At 42.0% G+C, this 15,639-nt stretch overlaps 1 protein-coding gene across 5 annotated transcripts in view; it reads right to left on the bottom strand.

Moving 5' to 3' along the window:
• Window positions 1-15,639, bottom strand: part of LOC308063652 (sodium channel protein type 5 subunit alpha-like) — a 224,945-nt gene that overhangs the window by 118,871 nt on the left and 90,435 nt on the right. For all 5 annotated transcript variants that reach the window (XM_080386919.1, XM_080386920.1, XM_080386921.1 and 2 more), the window contains 2 exons: window positions 5,721-5,862; window positions 3,882-4,079 (listed from right to left, as the gene is read on the bottom strand). In XM_080386919.1, coding sequence (XP_080243045.1) covers window positions 3,882-4,079; window positions 5,721-5,862 — 340 coding nt within the window. The remainder of the gene's footprint in view (window positions 1-3,881; window positions 4,080-5,720; window positions 5,863-15,639) is intronic.

Here is a 15,639-nt window from a genome sequence, read left to right as displayed (position 1 = left end):
CTGAAACAGGTAGAAGGTGTAAAATTTATTATTTGAGTTAAGGATGTCAGTGAGAACTAATAATTACTTCACTTAGCAATTATTTTTCATTTTAAGTTTTAAGGTTGTGTAGGAGATAAATTAAAAATTTCAGGTGGCCATGAATTGTAAAACTATCTCACGTGGCTGGAACTGGTCTTAACTTGTTTCTAACCTCTACATTTACCTGTAGGAAAATAAACAACAAGCAAGACAGGTTCCTAGTACAAATGCACACAAGCGGGTCTGCCACCCAGAATGGATAATGGAGCATTAGGAATGGCTGCATAAAATAATGTGATTTATGTGAAGCTCACACACAAGGTCCTTCAACACTTTGGGACAGGAACAGCCTGTGCGCACACGCCTGTGGGTGTACACTGGGTGCACATCTCTCAAGTAACACTTCTGGTGCCAGCTGAAAAAAAATATGTCAAGCTTAGGGACCTTAGATTAAGCCCCTGCTGAACTTCAGCCCCTTGGACTGGGAGGGCTGAACAGGAGGGCAGCCAAGCTGGCTGCAGGGATTTTTCCTCCCCTATCACAGACGGATGCTAGGAACTGCAAGCAATTCAGCTGGCACGTTTCTGTAAACACTTCGCCTGAGCACCAGCACAGGCAGCTCTGATCTGAGATACACAGAGAAAACCGTGGGCTTAAATGGAGATAAGGTGGACTTTGCTTTCCCATGTGCTTCAGTGCTGTGCTGGTTATCTGGTGGGATTGCTACAGGAGCTGACTGATAACAGACCAAATGCTAGAAACCCAGCAGAAGTCGAATGCAAAAGCCTGAGTACCCAGAGCCACAGTCTTGGAAGAAATGGGCAGCCAGGAGGGAGAAGCAACAGGTGGAGGGAGGAAGCAGCAGCCTGCACCCTTGCACTGGGTCCTCATCCCTGGTGCAGGCAGGAGGAGCCCGGGGGGGCTTTGGGCACAAAGCACCAGGTCAGGCTTTGAGGTGCCAGTGTCTTAGTGGTACACACATCAATGGCCTGGAGACAAGCCCATTTGCAAACCCCCAGCCAAAACACATAAAGTGAGTGAATTATTTTTTTTTTTTAAAAGCCTCTCCAGGTTCCGAAGAAGAGGAGGAACGGATGAATCTTCAGTGCTATTGTCTGTAAGGCACTAGAATCAAACAGGCAATCAGCTCTCCGCGGCAAAATACTCCCTTCCTCCCACAGGCATCAGTCCAAGGAAAGCGAAGGCACTTAACAGCCATGTAAAGAATCAATCATGTATTTCAAGGAGTAGCGGTACCTTATCAAGCTGAGAGCACAGCAAAACTTAATTCCTGTGGGAAATACCTTTCGTGAGCAAGCTGCTTAGAGCGGAGAGGAAGAGGGCTCAGGCACTGGTCTAGGCTGTTTGGGTTTTTTGGTAGGTTTTTTTTTTAAGTCAATTGATTTAATTGTGATGCTGAAGTGCTTTCTCTTCATAAAGATTCAGCAAGTCTTTTGGTGTTAAGTTCAGGTTTAGGAATGTGTTAGACCAATCATGTAAATTGACAGATAGTCCCCAAGCAGGCCTATCAATTATATTTCTGCTGTCTTTATACTGCACAGTGCAAAAGCTGGTCTAAAGAGTTTCGGTTTTCCTTCCTGATTGCCATCATATTTTGATCTAGAAAATATTGTAGGTTATGCTGCTAAGCATGCTGTACTCTTGCTGCAAAATAAGCTAATCTTCAACTTCTCGGCATTTTCTTAACTATTGCTTGGGCTGAAATGCTTCTGCCCTCCATACCTTTCTCAGTTACCGAAGAAGGATTTGGAGTAATTTGTTTCTCAGGGCATGGAGGATGTCCCCACATCCTGCCTATCTTCCCTTTCTGGTTGGGTTCCTGTGGCTGGTCCATGTCCTGCCCCTCAGGCACTGCAAGCCATAAACCACCGTAACTCCCAGGGGCCGGGGAGTGGTATGGGACCAGACATGTCTGGCAAGGGCGGGTGGTGGCTGAAGGATGGGAGAAAAGCTTAGCCCCCATGGGCCCTGACACAGGGATTATGCGGGAGATAGGATGTGAGGCAAGAACTTAGCGGTACAGTGAGAAAGTTAAAACCAAGATCTTGATAAAGGCTTGGAGAGCAAGATCAAATCTGAGTAGCTCTGGAGCCAGACACCTGAGAAGGAGACCTCAAAGCTGTGTGGTACAGCCACCCAATTCACTTTCCTGAGCCTCCTCTTCCAGATGTCTAATTTGAAGCATTGAGGGTTGATTTGCAGAATTACTGGGCTTCAATAATGAACACAATGGACCCCAGTCACCCTGCTCCTAAATTTCCTTTCCATAAGATTAGGATAATTCTCCAGGAGTATTACAAATACAAACAAGTATTTTCGAATCACACCGAGCCTGAGCATTGACAAGAGGCACTGAAAAACCTCTGAGGCTGTTAGTCATTTTGTCTTTGAAGCTGGCTTTTAATACCTGAGTTGGGAAGTCTGCTCGAGCTGGCCTAAGGCTACAGAACAAATGATGAGAAAGCAAAGAGCTGCTCTTGAGTCATGCACTGCCTGCCCTTTGCACTGAACAGGGCACAGGAAAAAGGAGACATGGCTGGCTGAAGAAATGACTGTGTTATAAAGCATATAGACAAATGGGCACAGTTTAGGTTTTCATAAGCAACCTTCATTTTGACATATTCTGACTTGCAGGGCTTAATGTTCCCATTTTGTGTACATACAGGCTTAACCGAAATCAAAGCCTTCAAAAGAAAATTCTTTAATATCTTTAATTACAGCTGGAGCAAAGTTGACTGTTATTAGGAAGAGCTCAGCTGGAGTCAAAACACATGAAAATTTGTATAAAATAGGTAGTTGGAGCTCAGTTTGGTCCCTTAGGTTACAGCAGAAAGTTACTCTGTTCAAAGTGCCTGTACATGGATGAAATTGCATTTACCTATTACTTAAACCATCAAAAAAGATCTTTTAAAGGACTTAAACGATGTATAAGCCTCTACTAGCACTTTGTTAAGGGTGAATTAGATTTTCTATTTTCTTTCCAAGGATTTAAATAGGATTTGTATTAGGCCCTGAAGACCCAAAAGAAAATTATGTATATTAGTTTATATTGTGTATCAAGGATTTATTTCTCTGAGCCACAGTGCTATGTGCTATTTCAGACTAATTTTCTTATTGTCTTCTTGTTCACAGCACCTAAAATGTTCTCTTCAGCTGTTTAGTAAAGGCTTTCTACCCCACACAAACCACATGCAAATTAACCAGTGTTATTAAGGTTATACAGCTGCATCCACCATTTGGCCTCCCTATTTTGCTTAAACTTATGACATAACATTAAATCCATATCTTCTGCATAATTTTAAAGCTTAATCTCAAGATCTGCCTGTTTGCTTATTCAGGAAGGAAGTCATATGTGCTTCAAACAGGTTACCCTACATCTTTATCTTCATTATCGGACAGTTGGATGTTCATGGCAGTTTGAATGAGACATTGAGGGAAAGAACACGAGCTGAAGTGGTGGTAGAAGCAGGCTCAGCTGGGGCTATGGCTGAGCTACCAAAATAGCTGGTTTGTGCTCAGATGCAGATGTATTATACCATCATTAAAATGTCTTATATGCCAACCAATATAAATTCCTCTGCTGACAGAGATGTGGTACAGTTAAACCAGTACTGCTCTGGATATGTAAACTCCAAATGGCCCCAATCTTAGCAGGAAGAGACATCATTTTTCTTTTAGAGAGAATTGTAATAACTTTGTCTAGGACAATAAACATTAAACTGCTTTCAAGTAGAGTCTTACTTGGGTTACCATATAAATGTAAAATAAAGGGAATGTGAATCTCAGATTACCATCTGTTCAAGTTACCCACGGCTAATCATGTCACATAGTTTACTGACCTCCTGCTCTTTCTTTAACATCTCCATGGCTTCCCGAAACTTTCTTTCCTTCTCCTCTGTTTCAGCAATAGTGGCTTGGTTCTGCTCCTCATATGCCATGGCCACAACAGCCAGAATCAGGTTCACCAGATAAAACGAGCCCAGAAAGATGACCAGCATAAAAAAAAGCATGTAGATCTTCCCAGCAGATCTGAGAGTCTGTAAGTACAAAAGTAAAATCGCTAACACTTGCTTACAATGTCTTTTACAAGAAAATAATAATAAAAATATTAATATATTTTTTAAAACTTAGATTTACAATATGATTCAATTCAGCCTTTGCTAACAGCCCAAACAGAATCCCTTTGATGACAAACAACAATCACACGTAAGGAAATAATCTTCGCACCAATAAATTTTTAAACCTTAGTTAAAAATTATATGCCTTGCAGTAAAATTCATTTATAAAAGAAGAATGCTTTCCTCCTTTACCAAATATCTCCACTGTTTTTCTTTTAGAATAGATAGTCTTATAATCAGCTGTGGTGAAAGCTTCCCCCACGTAGCTCAATCTCTTTTTGCCCATTGCACAGAAACCCTCCGAGCAGGATTCACGTTGTATCCCTTTAGATGTCTACAGTTCTGGTCCTTTACAGTCAGTGGGGAGAAAAAGATACTTTTAGGGTGCAACTCATCTGAACATTATTTAGGCATCTGCTTCAAAATAAGAACCACCCAGCCTTGGGTGCCGTTGACTGTATTGCTTGGTTCTTCACCAGAACTAGGCATAACTGGAGTTTAGGGTACCAGGCTGAGCTTATATTACAGCTATGTCTCATGTTCAGTGATTTGATGCTAGTGATAGAAACCTCTGTGTGATATTATCAGGTCAAAGAATAAAAAGGCGTGATGTCCTTATTTTCCATGACAGTTTCAGTCTTCCACAGTTGTACATGCAGCTCTGTGCCAAGTAAGCCAATAGAGTTGTTTAAAGAATCTTCAGTTTCATTGTTTTGCACTTTCCTGAAATGAAATTGTATAACTGGCTACATGTGAAGCTGAAATCCCTAATACCTTTGAAGATGTCTACCTCAGTACCTTCGGAGTAGTACCTGTCAGCACCAACTCCCTTGGTTTCCTTACGAGCATGTTCTGGTTTTGGCCACTTTGAGATGCAGAAGTAAATCTTCAGTGGCTTCACAGACAGAGTGTGTCACTCAGTACCAAGCCATCATACGCAGTTCTTCAGAGTTCACACACAGGTCATGGAAATACACACTAAACCGAACATTTACTAGCAGAGCACCTCGCACACGTGACTGTAGGTTGACTGTGACTCCATCTGTGGCTGTCAGGTGTCCGTGACAAAAAGCTTGCACCAAGGAAAAGTGATATGTACCAGGTAGTCTTGCCGTTTGCTCAATGTGTGGTCATTATCATGCCTTGCAAAACCAGAAATGCCAAGCACACAGGTGCTTCTCTAGTCCTTTTCTGAGCTGGATTCAAAAGATTAGTTCATGTTACACCAGCCACCAATAAAATGATTAAGTGGTGATGTGCTGATCTTTCTTAAGTAATGAGCTTCGTCTAGATTCAGGTGAATTACCCATTCAAAGTATTTTTCAGCACAATTTTCCCCCCTTTCCCCAAGCACTCAGCCTAATGTCTTCTGGTATCATCACTCCTAAGACAATAAATTAATTGTAAAAATTGATGGTTTTCTCCAGAACAGGCAGAGCACAGTTTACCTAATAACCAGCAATTCTTTCTTGTCTTTAATTATGGGATTTAATTATGAGAACTGCAACAAGACTATGTGTTTATTTTATACTTTTTAACAGTAATAAAACAATCTCATACCTGTTGATAAAGACGCTCCCAATAATCTTGAGTCATAAGACGGAACAGAGAGAGAAACGCCCAGCCAAAAGTATCAAAGCTTGTGTAACCATGGTCAGGATTTTCCCCGGCCTTCAGACATATATATCCCTCAGGACATGCGCTGCAAAACATGAAAGACAATACACAAAATGCATGTATGAAATGTGTGCAATGCATCATAGACGGCTTCAGCATGAAGAAACTGGTTTCAACGGGAACATATTGAATGCTCTGGGTTAAGAGCACAGATCCTCAGTGGTAAATTCCTTCACTGGGTGAAAACACAGGGAACAGGTAGAAGCTGACTTCACAATACCAACAATCCCTGCAACCTTATTTTTCCCTTGAAAGGATAGACTGGAAAATGTTAACCATAACTTGAGCTGCAACAGCAAACGAGCACCTAGCATTTCAGATATTTGGAATAGACTGGAATCAGGTGCCTAAGCAGGACTTTAGTGCTGAAATATGATTTCTTTTGGCACTTACTCCCAATTAAGGATCATAAACTTAGTGTCTCCTGTTATAGTTGCGGGTAATACTGTGATGGTGATCCACTTTTTCTGGTTACGTAGTCTGACACTGGCTGAATGACACCAGCGTGTGCCATCTAAGCACCCTCCCGATGGCTTACTTTGCCTGACCTTGCACTCACCCCCTGCCAGGACTAAATCTTTAATCTAAGAAACTCAGCCTTTTGTTCCACTCACCGCTGTAATCTGGGGTCATGACATTTTTTTCTATTTCTGCCAGGAAAAGGTTTTCCTTGTGTGCCTTGCAGATTCACATATTAAATGGCATGCAGATAGCATGCATTTTACTGGCTCTCATCAAACTTTGAGACTCTTTACAAGTAATTTTCTAGCTCCATATGTCAGAAGAGAAAAAGAATGCTCTCAGTGGTACTATGTAAGTACTGAATTGCATCAAGTGAAACGTGTGGTAGGAGAGATGCCAGGTCAGTGAACCACCCTCTCTCCCAGAAAGCTGCAATATGATTAGACAAAAGACCCCACACTTGTGCATATCACAAGGTGCTTTACAAACGTAAGATATGCTCCACAGAAACCGAAGAGATAGAGCAATATGCAAAGGCTTTACTGCTGTATGTATCACAGGAAGAGAATATGAGATTAAGGACATGGTCAGCATCCTGGAGCCCTATAGTATTTGGGAATTTATTAGGTGGGAACCACCTAACTATCATCTGGAGCAGCAGCTCTCAGTAGAACTTGTGGTAATGCCAGCTCTCCCTGTTCTCCTTATGCTTCACGTAGAGATGAACCTGGTATGATTCGGTGCAAATTCTAGCTAACACAACTGGAGATGGCTGGAACAAGAGGGACTGTGAAAGCACTTTGTCAGAGATCAGAGACATTGTGAGAGACCAAGTTCCAGGCAGTGTTTTGATAACAGAGCAATACCTTCTGTCCTGGCAGATGCTGAGCTTGATGTTCTGCCTGTCAGATGGAAGAATCAAGGTTTTCTGAACTGCCTTCAGATAGGATGATTATTGTAATATCCAGCCATTTCAGACACATCACCAGTCATGTAGAGTGTGTTCAATGTGTACAGCTTTTAACTTTTTTTCTCCCAGCAAAAACCCATAGTGTTTCAGGCACTGCTATTTTTTACCAAAGCAGAATATTCCCACAAATTGAAATGCAAAGTAGTAATACAAATAATGCAAAGTAATTTTTAAAATGCCACCCAAAAAAGAAATTGACTCCTGAGAAAGCAGAGTGTGTCTCAGTGTGAAAATCAAGTTGGTTTTTTTGGGTTTTTTTTAAATATCAGGTTTTATGCTGATACAAATCAAACTTCCACAGCACAGGATAGCAACCTTGTACTGCATGTTGAAAGGAGAATACATTGCTATACGTTTTGAAGTTATATAAATCTATGGTGTCAGCCACCAACATCAGACACTCAACAACACTCTAAGAAAAATCTTCATTGAATATCAGTAGTCAAACACAAATTTTTAAGTGAGTCGGCTTTGAACGCTGAAAAAAAGGAGTGCTGAAGCATTGCAAAATGTGTGCATATCCTTGTTTGCAGTAGTCTTCAGAAGAAGCAATGAAAACTGAAAAAGAACATTTGATGTTTAATGAATTAAATGTAACACACAAGTGAGAATATAATAAGTGATTCTGTCACCTTCAGTAGAGCCAAGTCAGTTAATGCCAGTTGAGAATTTAGACAATAATAACTATATCTCACAAAGAAAGAAAAAGAAAGACACTTTAATTTTTTTTCCCTGCCAGCCTAGAAATGCCTCCTCTAGATCTTTCCTACTTCGACTACCTATTGTTTCCTGGTAAGAGCTACAATTGAATAAAAATTACAGTAACATTACTGAGTTAGAAGAGAATAAAATGGAGAAATCTCAGCTTTTTCCCCTTTAAATATGCAGAGGCAACATGGAATCTCTTGTATATCCATGTCCTTTTTTGAGGCAGCCTTTTCACTAAACCTCTCCCAAAGGCAGCATCTGCTGTCACTCTCTGCCATAGAGACATGAGATTTCTGTCTCTGATCTGCTGCTGCAGACAGCCTTCAGTGCCCGTGACGTGTTGCTGACACTGTTTAAGAGCTCTGAGTAATGGATCCTCTGGGTTGCAGAGAAGGAAACCCTTTCCGCTTGCTTGCACTAAGACATTGTGTCGGGACAGGACATGAAAATTTTTGTAAGGTTTCTTATTTTTGCTGTGAGAAAATGACTGCACTCACACACTGTGTTTGGCTGGAAACTAAATGATTGTGTCCAGAGGTGTTCAGTCTTAGTCTTCCGCGAAAGACCAGTCCCAAGTGGCTCCACTGAGCTGCTCTCATCACTCACATTTCAACGTTATTATTAATGGCTAAAACATTTGAATACAGCTGTGAGAATCTTGATGGCAATTACTTTAATGGTGAATTTAAGCCTAGGCAGGTTGGAAATCAGGTTTCATCCAGAATAAGTTGCCTAAAACCTTGGGCAAACTGGAAATGTTGCCATTAATTTCAATTTGAGAAAGAGAGACTTTCCTCTTAATCTCTTCACCATTTTGAACAAAAGAGTCTGAAAGAAAGGCAATATTAGAGGCATTGCAGGTATATTTTCCTAGGAACCTCTCAGTACCACAAGATTAGAGGTTACAAGGTCACTCTTAGGTTCACCGCCAGTGATGCTTCCTAGGGAAACTCTGTTTTTATTGCAGAAGGACATTAGAGCAACTGCTCAAAGCACTTAACCACAGCTGCTTGGAAAGCCACAGGACATGGAGATGCAACTTGTCTGACTGTTAAAGTGAGCAATGGTAGCTCAGGTTAGTATTTTCTGTTTATAATACAGTCAGTATTTTTTAGTGTTTCATTCTGTCTTTATGTATCCCTCAACCTTTTTCCACTCAGCAGTAGATTGCTGGTGTGAAAAGATCTGTCTGACTCTTCAGTGAGTGTACACAGTTCTCTAATATTATTTTCAGGTGTAAGAGCATTGAAATGAGGTGTCTTCAGCACAAAAAGCATGAACTTCCCCTCAAAAATGCTACTAATGTTAGCTCACATCCTCCTTACAGAAACTAGACACTTGAGACAAAATATCCTACTTTTCAACTCCTTATTCTTGCTCACCCTCTTTTGTAGCCAACAGAAGCGATAACCCGTGGGGTACGGGAACATGTTAAAAACACTGACAGGAAAACAAAATGCTGCTTCCCAGAAAAACACTCTACAGAAATTTAGGTGTATGACTCTCACTTGAGAATAGAATTCTGCAGATGGCACCATTTCCTCTGAAGACTCTTTAAAGGAGTCTCAAGATTTTGCTGAAGCGTCTTTGATGTATAATATTAAACCTTCCCCTTCAGATCTGTTAGCAAACTCTTTAGCTCCTTTTAACTCAGGGAAGCATTTCACAGGATTGCACTCTCCTCTGATGCTCAGGGATGGGCAACAACAACAAGCTACATAAATATAACATCCTCCACAGGAGCCTCACAGGATGCTGTTCAATTGATCACAATGAAATTAGTGTCATTGATTCAGAAAAGTTAAAAGCATCAGTCTACCTAGCTATCCATCAGGCTGTAATCACCATTGTAAACTGGCATTGGTACAGGAAATTAAAGAACATAAGAAACAGCCTTGTTTAAATAACACAGGTTGGGAATGCCAGAGAGTTGTAGCTGAGGGGCATAATTACAAAATGCTCTGCCTCAGGAGTTTAATCTAGGCAAGCCAAGTAACCTGCTGATCCAGACTGTAGTGGCCAGTAGGGCTGTGCAATAAAAGAAGATTTGTAAAACCACCATGTGCTGGATTGTAACATTCAGACCCTGAAAGCACAGGGAGGGTTGTCCAGGAGTTAGCATCAAACAGCTGGCAATGTCAGCTACGACATCTGTAAGGCAAAAGCCGCACTTTCATGTGGTTTAGGATGCAAAGGCATATCATGGCTTGCTACACAGAATTGCTTATGAAAGAAGCAATAATGGGAGATAAAGTGCATGCCACAGACACGCCAAAAGTTAAAAAAGCAAAAACGTTGTGGTAAGGGGCCCTTAATGTCCCTGCTCGGGTTGCAGCTTAAGTCCAAGAATGCAGAAACCAAGCTGAAATGTTTATGGCCAATGTCTTTGACACGTGGCTAGTTCCAGAGGAATGGAAACCACCCTGGTAAGCACGGTGGGGTTCCAAAGCCTGGCAGCAAGAGCTGGCAGACAGTGCCCATGGCCTCCAAGACTTGTTGATGTGCATGGTAGAGTCTTCCTCAACCTGCCTTTTGGTGCTAAAGTCCTCAGGCCACAAAAGAGAGGCTTAGATCTCCTTTAGACCACAGGCCTGGGTGTTTTCTCTGCACTTTCAATGTTTTCTCACTTCTCTTGGCTTTGAGGGAGGAGACCAGCAGCCAAGCAAGGAGTGCATGTCTGCAGTGGTTGTGGGGCATCAAAGATCCCTAGAACTTTTGCTCCTACCTGACGAGATGAAACTACCCATTCTGAAACAGGGCAACATTTTAAAAAATTGATGTTGTGAGGGTGACTGTGCATGTAGGAGACAGGGCCCAAAAGGCAGCAGCACCCCAGCCAGAGCCGGGCATTGCTGCCAGCAGGTGCTCAGTCTGCCTGAAAGTCACAGGTCACTCTACTTCCTCTGCTCTTTCTTAAGTTGTTATATTAAAAGAATAATTGTGATTAGAGGGTCTGAACTACATTTCTCCATTAATTACCACCTGAGAGCCAACATCTGGCTCACAGAAGCACCCTTCGCATCAGATAGGTCTGACTAGGAGCCCCCAGCAGTTCTCACTCCAGGCATCTAAGGGGTCAGAGAGAATTTGAATGGTCTGAAAGGAAGGAAGTGCAAGCAAATCCAGCCAAATGCTGTAGCGGGGGAAAAAAAAAAGAAAGAAAGAAAGAAAGAAAAGAAAGAAAGAAACAAACAAAAAGTAGAAGAAGGAAATGAAGAAGAAGAAAAGATGAGAATAAAGAGCAACATCAACCAGGAGCTGAAACTGGAGGAGAAAAGGGAAGGAGGTGCCCATGAGCAGGCTTGCTCACAGACTGAGAGCACCCACTGACCTGTGCATGCCACTGACTTGTATCCAGGAAAAACATTTCAGCCTCCCCCACTGGCTACTTGCTCAGGCAGATGGAAAACCACTGGTTTCAGCCTGAGACATCAGACCCCTCCATGCATGCACATAAGCAGTGAGCGGAAGAACTCCCTCTGCTGCAATGTGGCTTTTTCAGACTTCATGCTACAGCAGGGTAAGGAAACTATAATTTCTTCTCACTCAACCCAGTGACCAAACAGCAGATCTTCTGTCTACCCCATCAAATAAAATGTAGGGCGATAATTTATCATCATAAACATAATGGTAGATTACTGCTTAATGAAGATTGTAGCCCCTAGTAAGTCTGCTTCTCTCATGTGGCTGATGAGCTTATTACAGCTTTGACTAAGAGGTAATATTACCCATCCTTAAGAATTGAGTGGATTTGGATTTAATCCCTACTGCTGCTGTTTAACTAGAGACATGATCTTCCAAATACACAGCAGATCCCTAGGAGTGAGGACTGTTATTGTTGCCCCTAAGCCTGTATAATACCTAAAGTTATGCCCATGGCCCCTGCAGCATCTTTCAGGTGACATGCTTTCTGTTTTTTCTCAAACTCAAGTGAGAGTCTTTCTCACCATGAGCAAACCATCCTCATTGTCCTGTCACTGTAACCAACACAGAGTAGATGGAAAAGTTTATGTGATTTACATCAGAATCTAGTTAAATTCACTTAAGGTATGCTGCGCAGTCTGAATGTTTGTATTAAATTCATTAATACTGCTTACTAATCTGGGGTGTAATTACATTATTAGCTCTGGTAGTTTAAACAACACATTTCATTCTTTCCAAAATTCCTATGCTTTTGTGACATTTGAAGAAGTCACACTTGGGGATTGTATCCTTTTCCTCACTCCACCAGCCTTTCCAGTCCAATACCCCATCACACTGAATTTGGTGTTATGAACACACCAGTCCCACTGGGTACATGCCAAAGCTCCCCAGTCCCCCGTTCCCTGTGACGGACCCATTCATGCAGCAAGCTAAACACACCTAAACAGACCATGACCTGCCTGACAGTGCTGGTTAGTCCAGAGATCACCTGCAAGCAACAGATTGTTTCTCCTGACCTTACCCATTCATGTCACTCCCTAGGAGTACGTATGTGTAACTAAGCTGAGTACCATCTCCACCCCACCCATCCATGGACTGCACCTCTGAAACACAAACCCTCCAAGCCCACAAGAGCAGAGCTCTTCTCACCCTGCTTGTCCAGCATCCCACACAACATGGCCTGAATGTGAGGCCTTCTTATATTAAGAAAACAAAAACTAATAATAACAATAGCAGTAATAATACATTTTTAAATAAATTATTAATAAGATTTAAGGGCGGGCAACTCAGAGCTGCAGCAGTCCTAATTGCCAGCAGCAGAATAAAAGAACTGACTGGGCGCATTATTCTCTGGTGCAGTTCCCCTGTTTCCAGTGCGGCTGTGGCTGTGTTACTAGGCGCGTTTGCTGGTAGCCAGGGGACTAAGAGCTGTGGGAGAGTATGCTGTTTGACATGTTCTTCTGGCAGACATACACATTGTTACAGGCTCTCTGCCTGCCAAGGGCTGGGCGCGAGCTGCAGCGCTGGGCTCTGCAAATTATTGTCTGATAGGAGCGCTGCTCCTCAGCACAGTGCATGTTTCCCCTCTACCCTTGAGGGGTGCGATAAGCCTCTGCAAGGGACTTTAAATCACTGCATGGAGGATGCATAAAGGCAAAAGAATGATGCTATATCTCAGGAGATCAAAGTGCTGCATCGCTGTATATGCTGACATGAATCTGCTGATAGTATGGTAGCACGGAGAACCTCCCGTAAAAATGTTGCTTTCGGTGCTCATGGTGACTATGAAAGCAGGCATTTGATGCCATTTTATGTGCTCATATTAATTACCTTAGTAAAATGCCCCACACAAAAGGAAACAAAGTGGAGTTTTTCTGATGATACCTTAGAAAGTGTTAGGACTTGCTCAAAAACTTTGAGAAGCACTAGACCACATGGTCGCTCCTTCATCCCTTATATGCAATAAGCTCAGTGACAGCAGAATTTACCAAACCATATAGAATCTTGCCCCATGCTGTACATTATTTTAATGTACCCTGTTAAGAAAAATCAAGGTCATAGTGAGGATAAAGGTAGCTAAAGTTTCTATAGCAACAGTTACTAGGATGCAGTTGCCAAAGGTGCTTTCTTGTTGCATCCTGAAGTAGCTTTACTGGCTGCTTTTCCTTCCTGTTCACTAGTCTTTTTGGTAATATCAGTACAGACACGATGCAAATGTGCTTTCATTGTCAGTATGATCTTGTAGACTATTCCTGCCCATGAGCTGAATATATAGGACATATCATGTGAAAGGGGAAAAAAAAAATTAAGCAGTCTGACCTTGAGATCCAAAGGGGACACAACTGACTTAAAACAACGCACACTTTTCTGAAAAGCCAGCTCCCTGTTGTAGTTGCCAGTGAAAAAGTCAAAAGAACAATGATAAGTTCTCTTTTTTGTCAGCTTGTTTACTTCGTACATTGATAGCATCTTGTCTTTTTCTCTTTCTCCTAATGGACAAATTTCCTTGCTGTTTCTATTGCTCTTCCAAACCTTCAGGCAGAAGGGGAAGAAAAAACAGCAGTCTAAGCACAGCAGAAAAATGTCCCTGTGAAATTACAACAGGATAAAAGTGGAAGTGCTTTAGAACTGAAATGTATCTTCCTTTCTCCTGGACAGGTAATTCCAAGATGCTGCAGCCCCTGAAAGTCTTTGTGAGTAAGCACAGGACTCATCTCATCGAAATGAACAGTTAACAGCCATGGCAGTGGAGCAAGCTGTAATTGCAGGGGCGGCAGGAAGCAGGTTGCTGTGGCCTGACATGAAACTCTTCCCACATCCCACTCGCTGGGAGATTTGGTCCAATGATCACAGCAGGGTGATGCCTGGTAGAGGCATGGCTGACCTGCTCCAGCAGGATGCCTCGCTGGACCTGAAGGTGGGATCAGGATTGCATCTTCTCCTGAGAGCAGTGCCCTTGGAGGCTCCCTCTCTTCTTTGCCTGGTGTTGGCCATGTCCTGTTGCCTGAAGCTAGGTGCTGACTGCCCGGATTTGTCCTTGCTGTAGGTCCTTGGACACACTGTAAAGCATTGCATCCAACTACTGGCCTTCCCTTCGGCACTATTACCATAAATACTCATCTGTGGATACGGCTTAACTTTGCTCCCAAGGGCCACTTTCACACAGTAGGGTAAATGCCTTCAAAAGGCTCATGATGCCTGGTTATAGGCAGTGTATGGTGCTGCTCGCTGTTACCTGCGGTTCTGTAGCCCTTACAAAGCATCCTCCACTTGATGCTAAAACCAGATTTCACCAAGGCTATAGCAGCTTTCAGCTTCTGCTACTAGCTAAGATCTTCCAAATATTTCATCATTATACCAGATCTTTACTGGATCTTCCTCAGGGCTAAAACAAGGTGTTCAAAATTGGATGAGCGATACACTAGGAATTAAATTGAAAAGCAAATATATGGAATTTGTAATTCCTTTGAAAATCAGACTATCTGAGCTTTCTCCATGTATTTTAATCAAATCAAATCAAAGCAGGTGAAATTGCAAAAAGAACCAACTTGGATAGTTCTCAGTGCAGCCATATCCAAAGGAACAACCAAATTTAACCCCAAAAGACATCTAGAAACATGAATAGTTATGCAAATAAACTACATTTTTATTGCTAAAAGAGCCTTGGACTTAGCACTGCTTCCACTCTCTGACCAGCCTGTGACACACACCTCTGAGCAGATGATATTTCCATTAATGTAGTGCTCTAAGTGTGCTTGTTGTGAAACATCGAGCACACATCACTAGCATTCACTTTGTACCTAAGGACATCTTTGATCACAATCATTTGATTTTCTCTCTTCTCCAAACATTACTTCTTATTTCCATTGGACTTTCTGTCCCTTGTAAATACAAAGCAAATTCTTGCAGTACTTCAACGGGGAAAATGCAGTTGGATAAACAAAATGAAAAACAATGCAGAAGTTCTATCTGATTAAATGAAGAAAAATCAAATTTCAAGTATCCTGAAGAAAGTTTCTGAGGCATCACATGGCAAACCACACGGATAGGTTAGTCCTTGTGCAGCTAAGAAATATGCCGTCTCCCTGACATTCCTACCACATCCCCGCAGAGTGATTTTTGAAGAATCTTCCTGAGGTTGCTTGAGCATTCCTAAAAACATACATGTTTTTTTTCTTCCATTTGCCAGGTAAAGTAGTAAAGACATGTTTGCTGCTGCTAAGTGACATACATCTATCC

Source organism: Falco punctatus (genome assembly GCF_963210335.1).
Source record: "Falco punctatus genome assembly, chromosome: 4".
Lineage (NCBI taxonomy): Eukaryota > Metazoa > Chordata > Aves > Falconiformes > Falconidae > Falco > Falco punctatus.
This window is presented reverse-complemented; position numbering and strand designations above follow the sequence as displayed.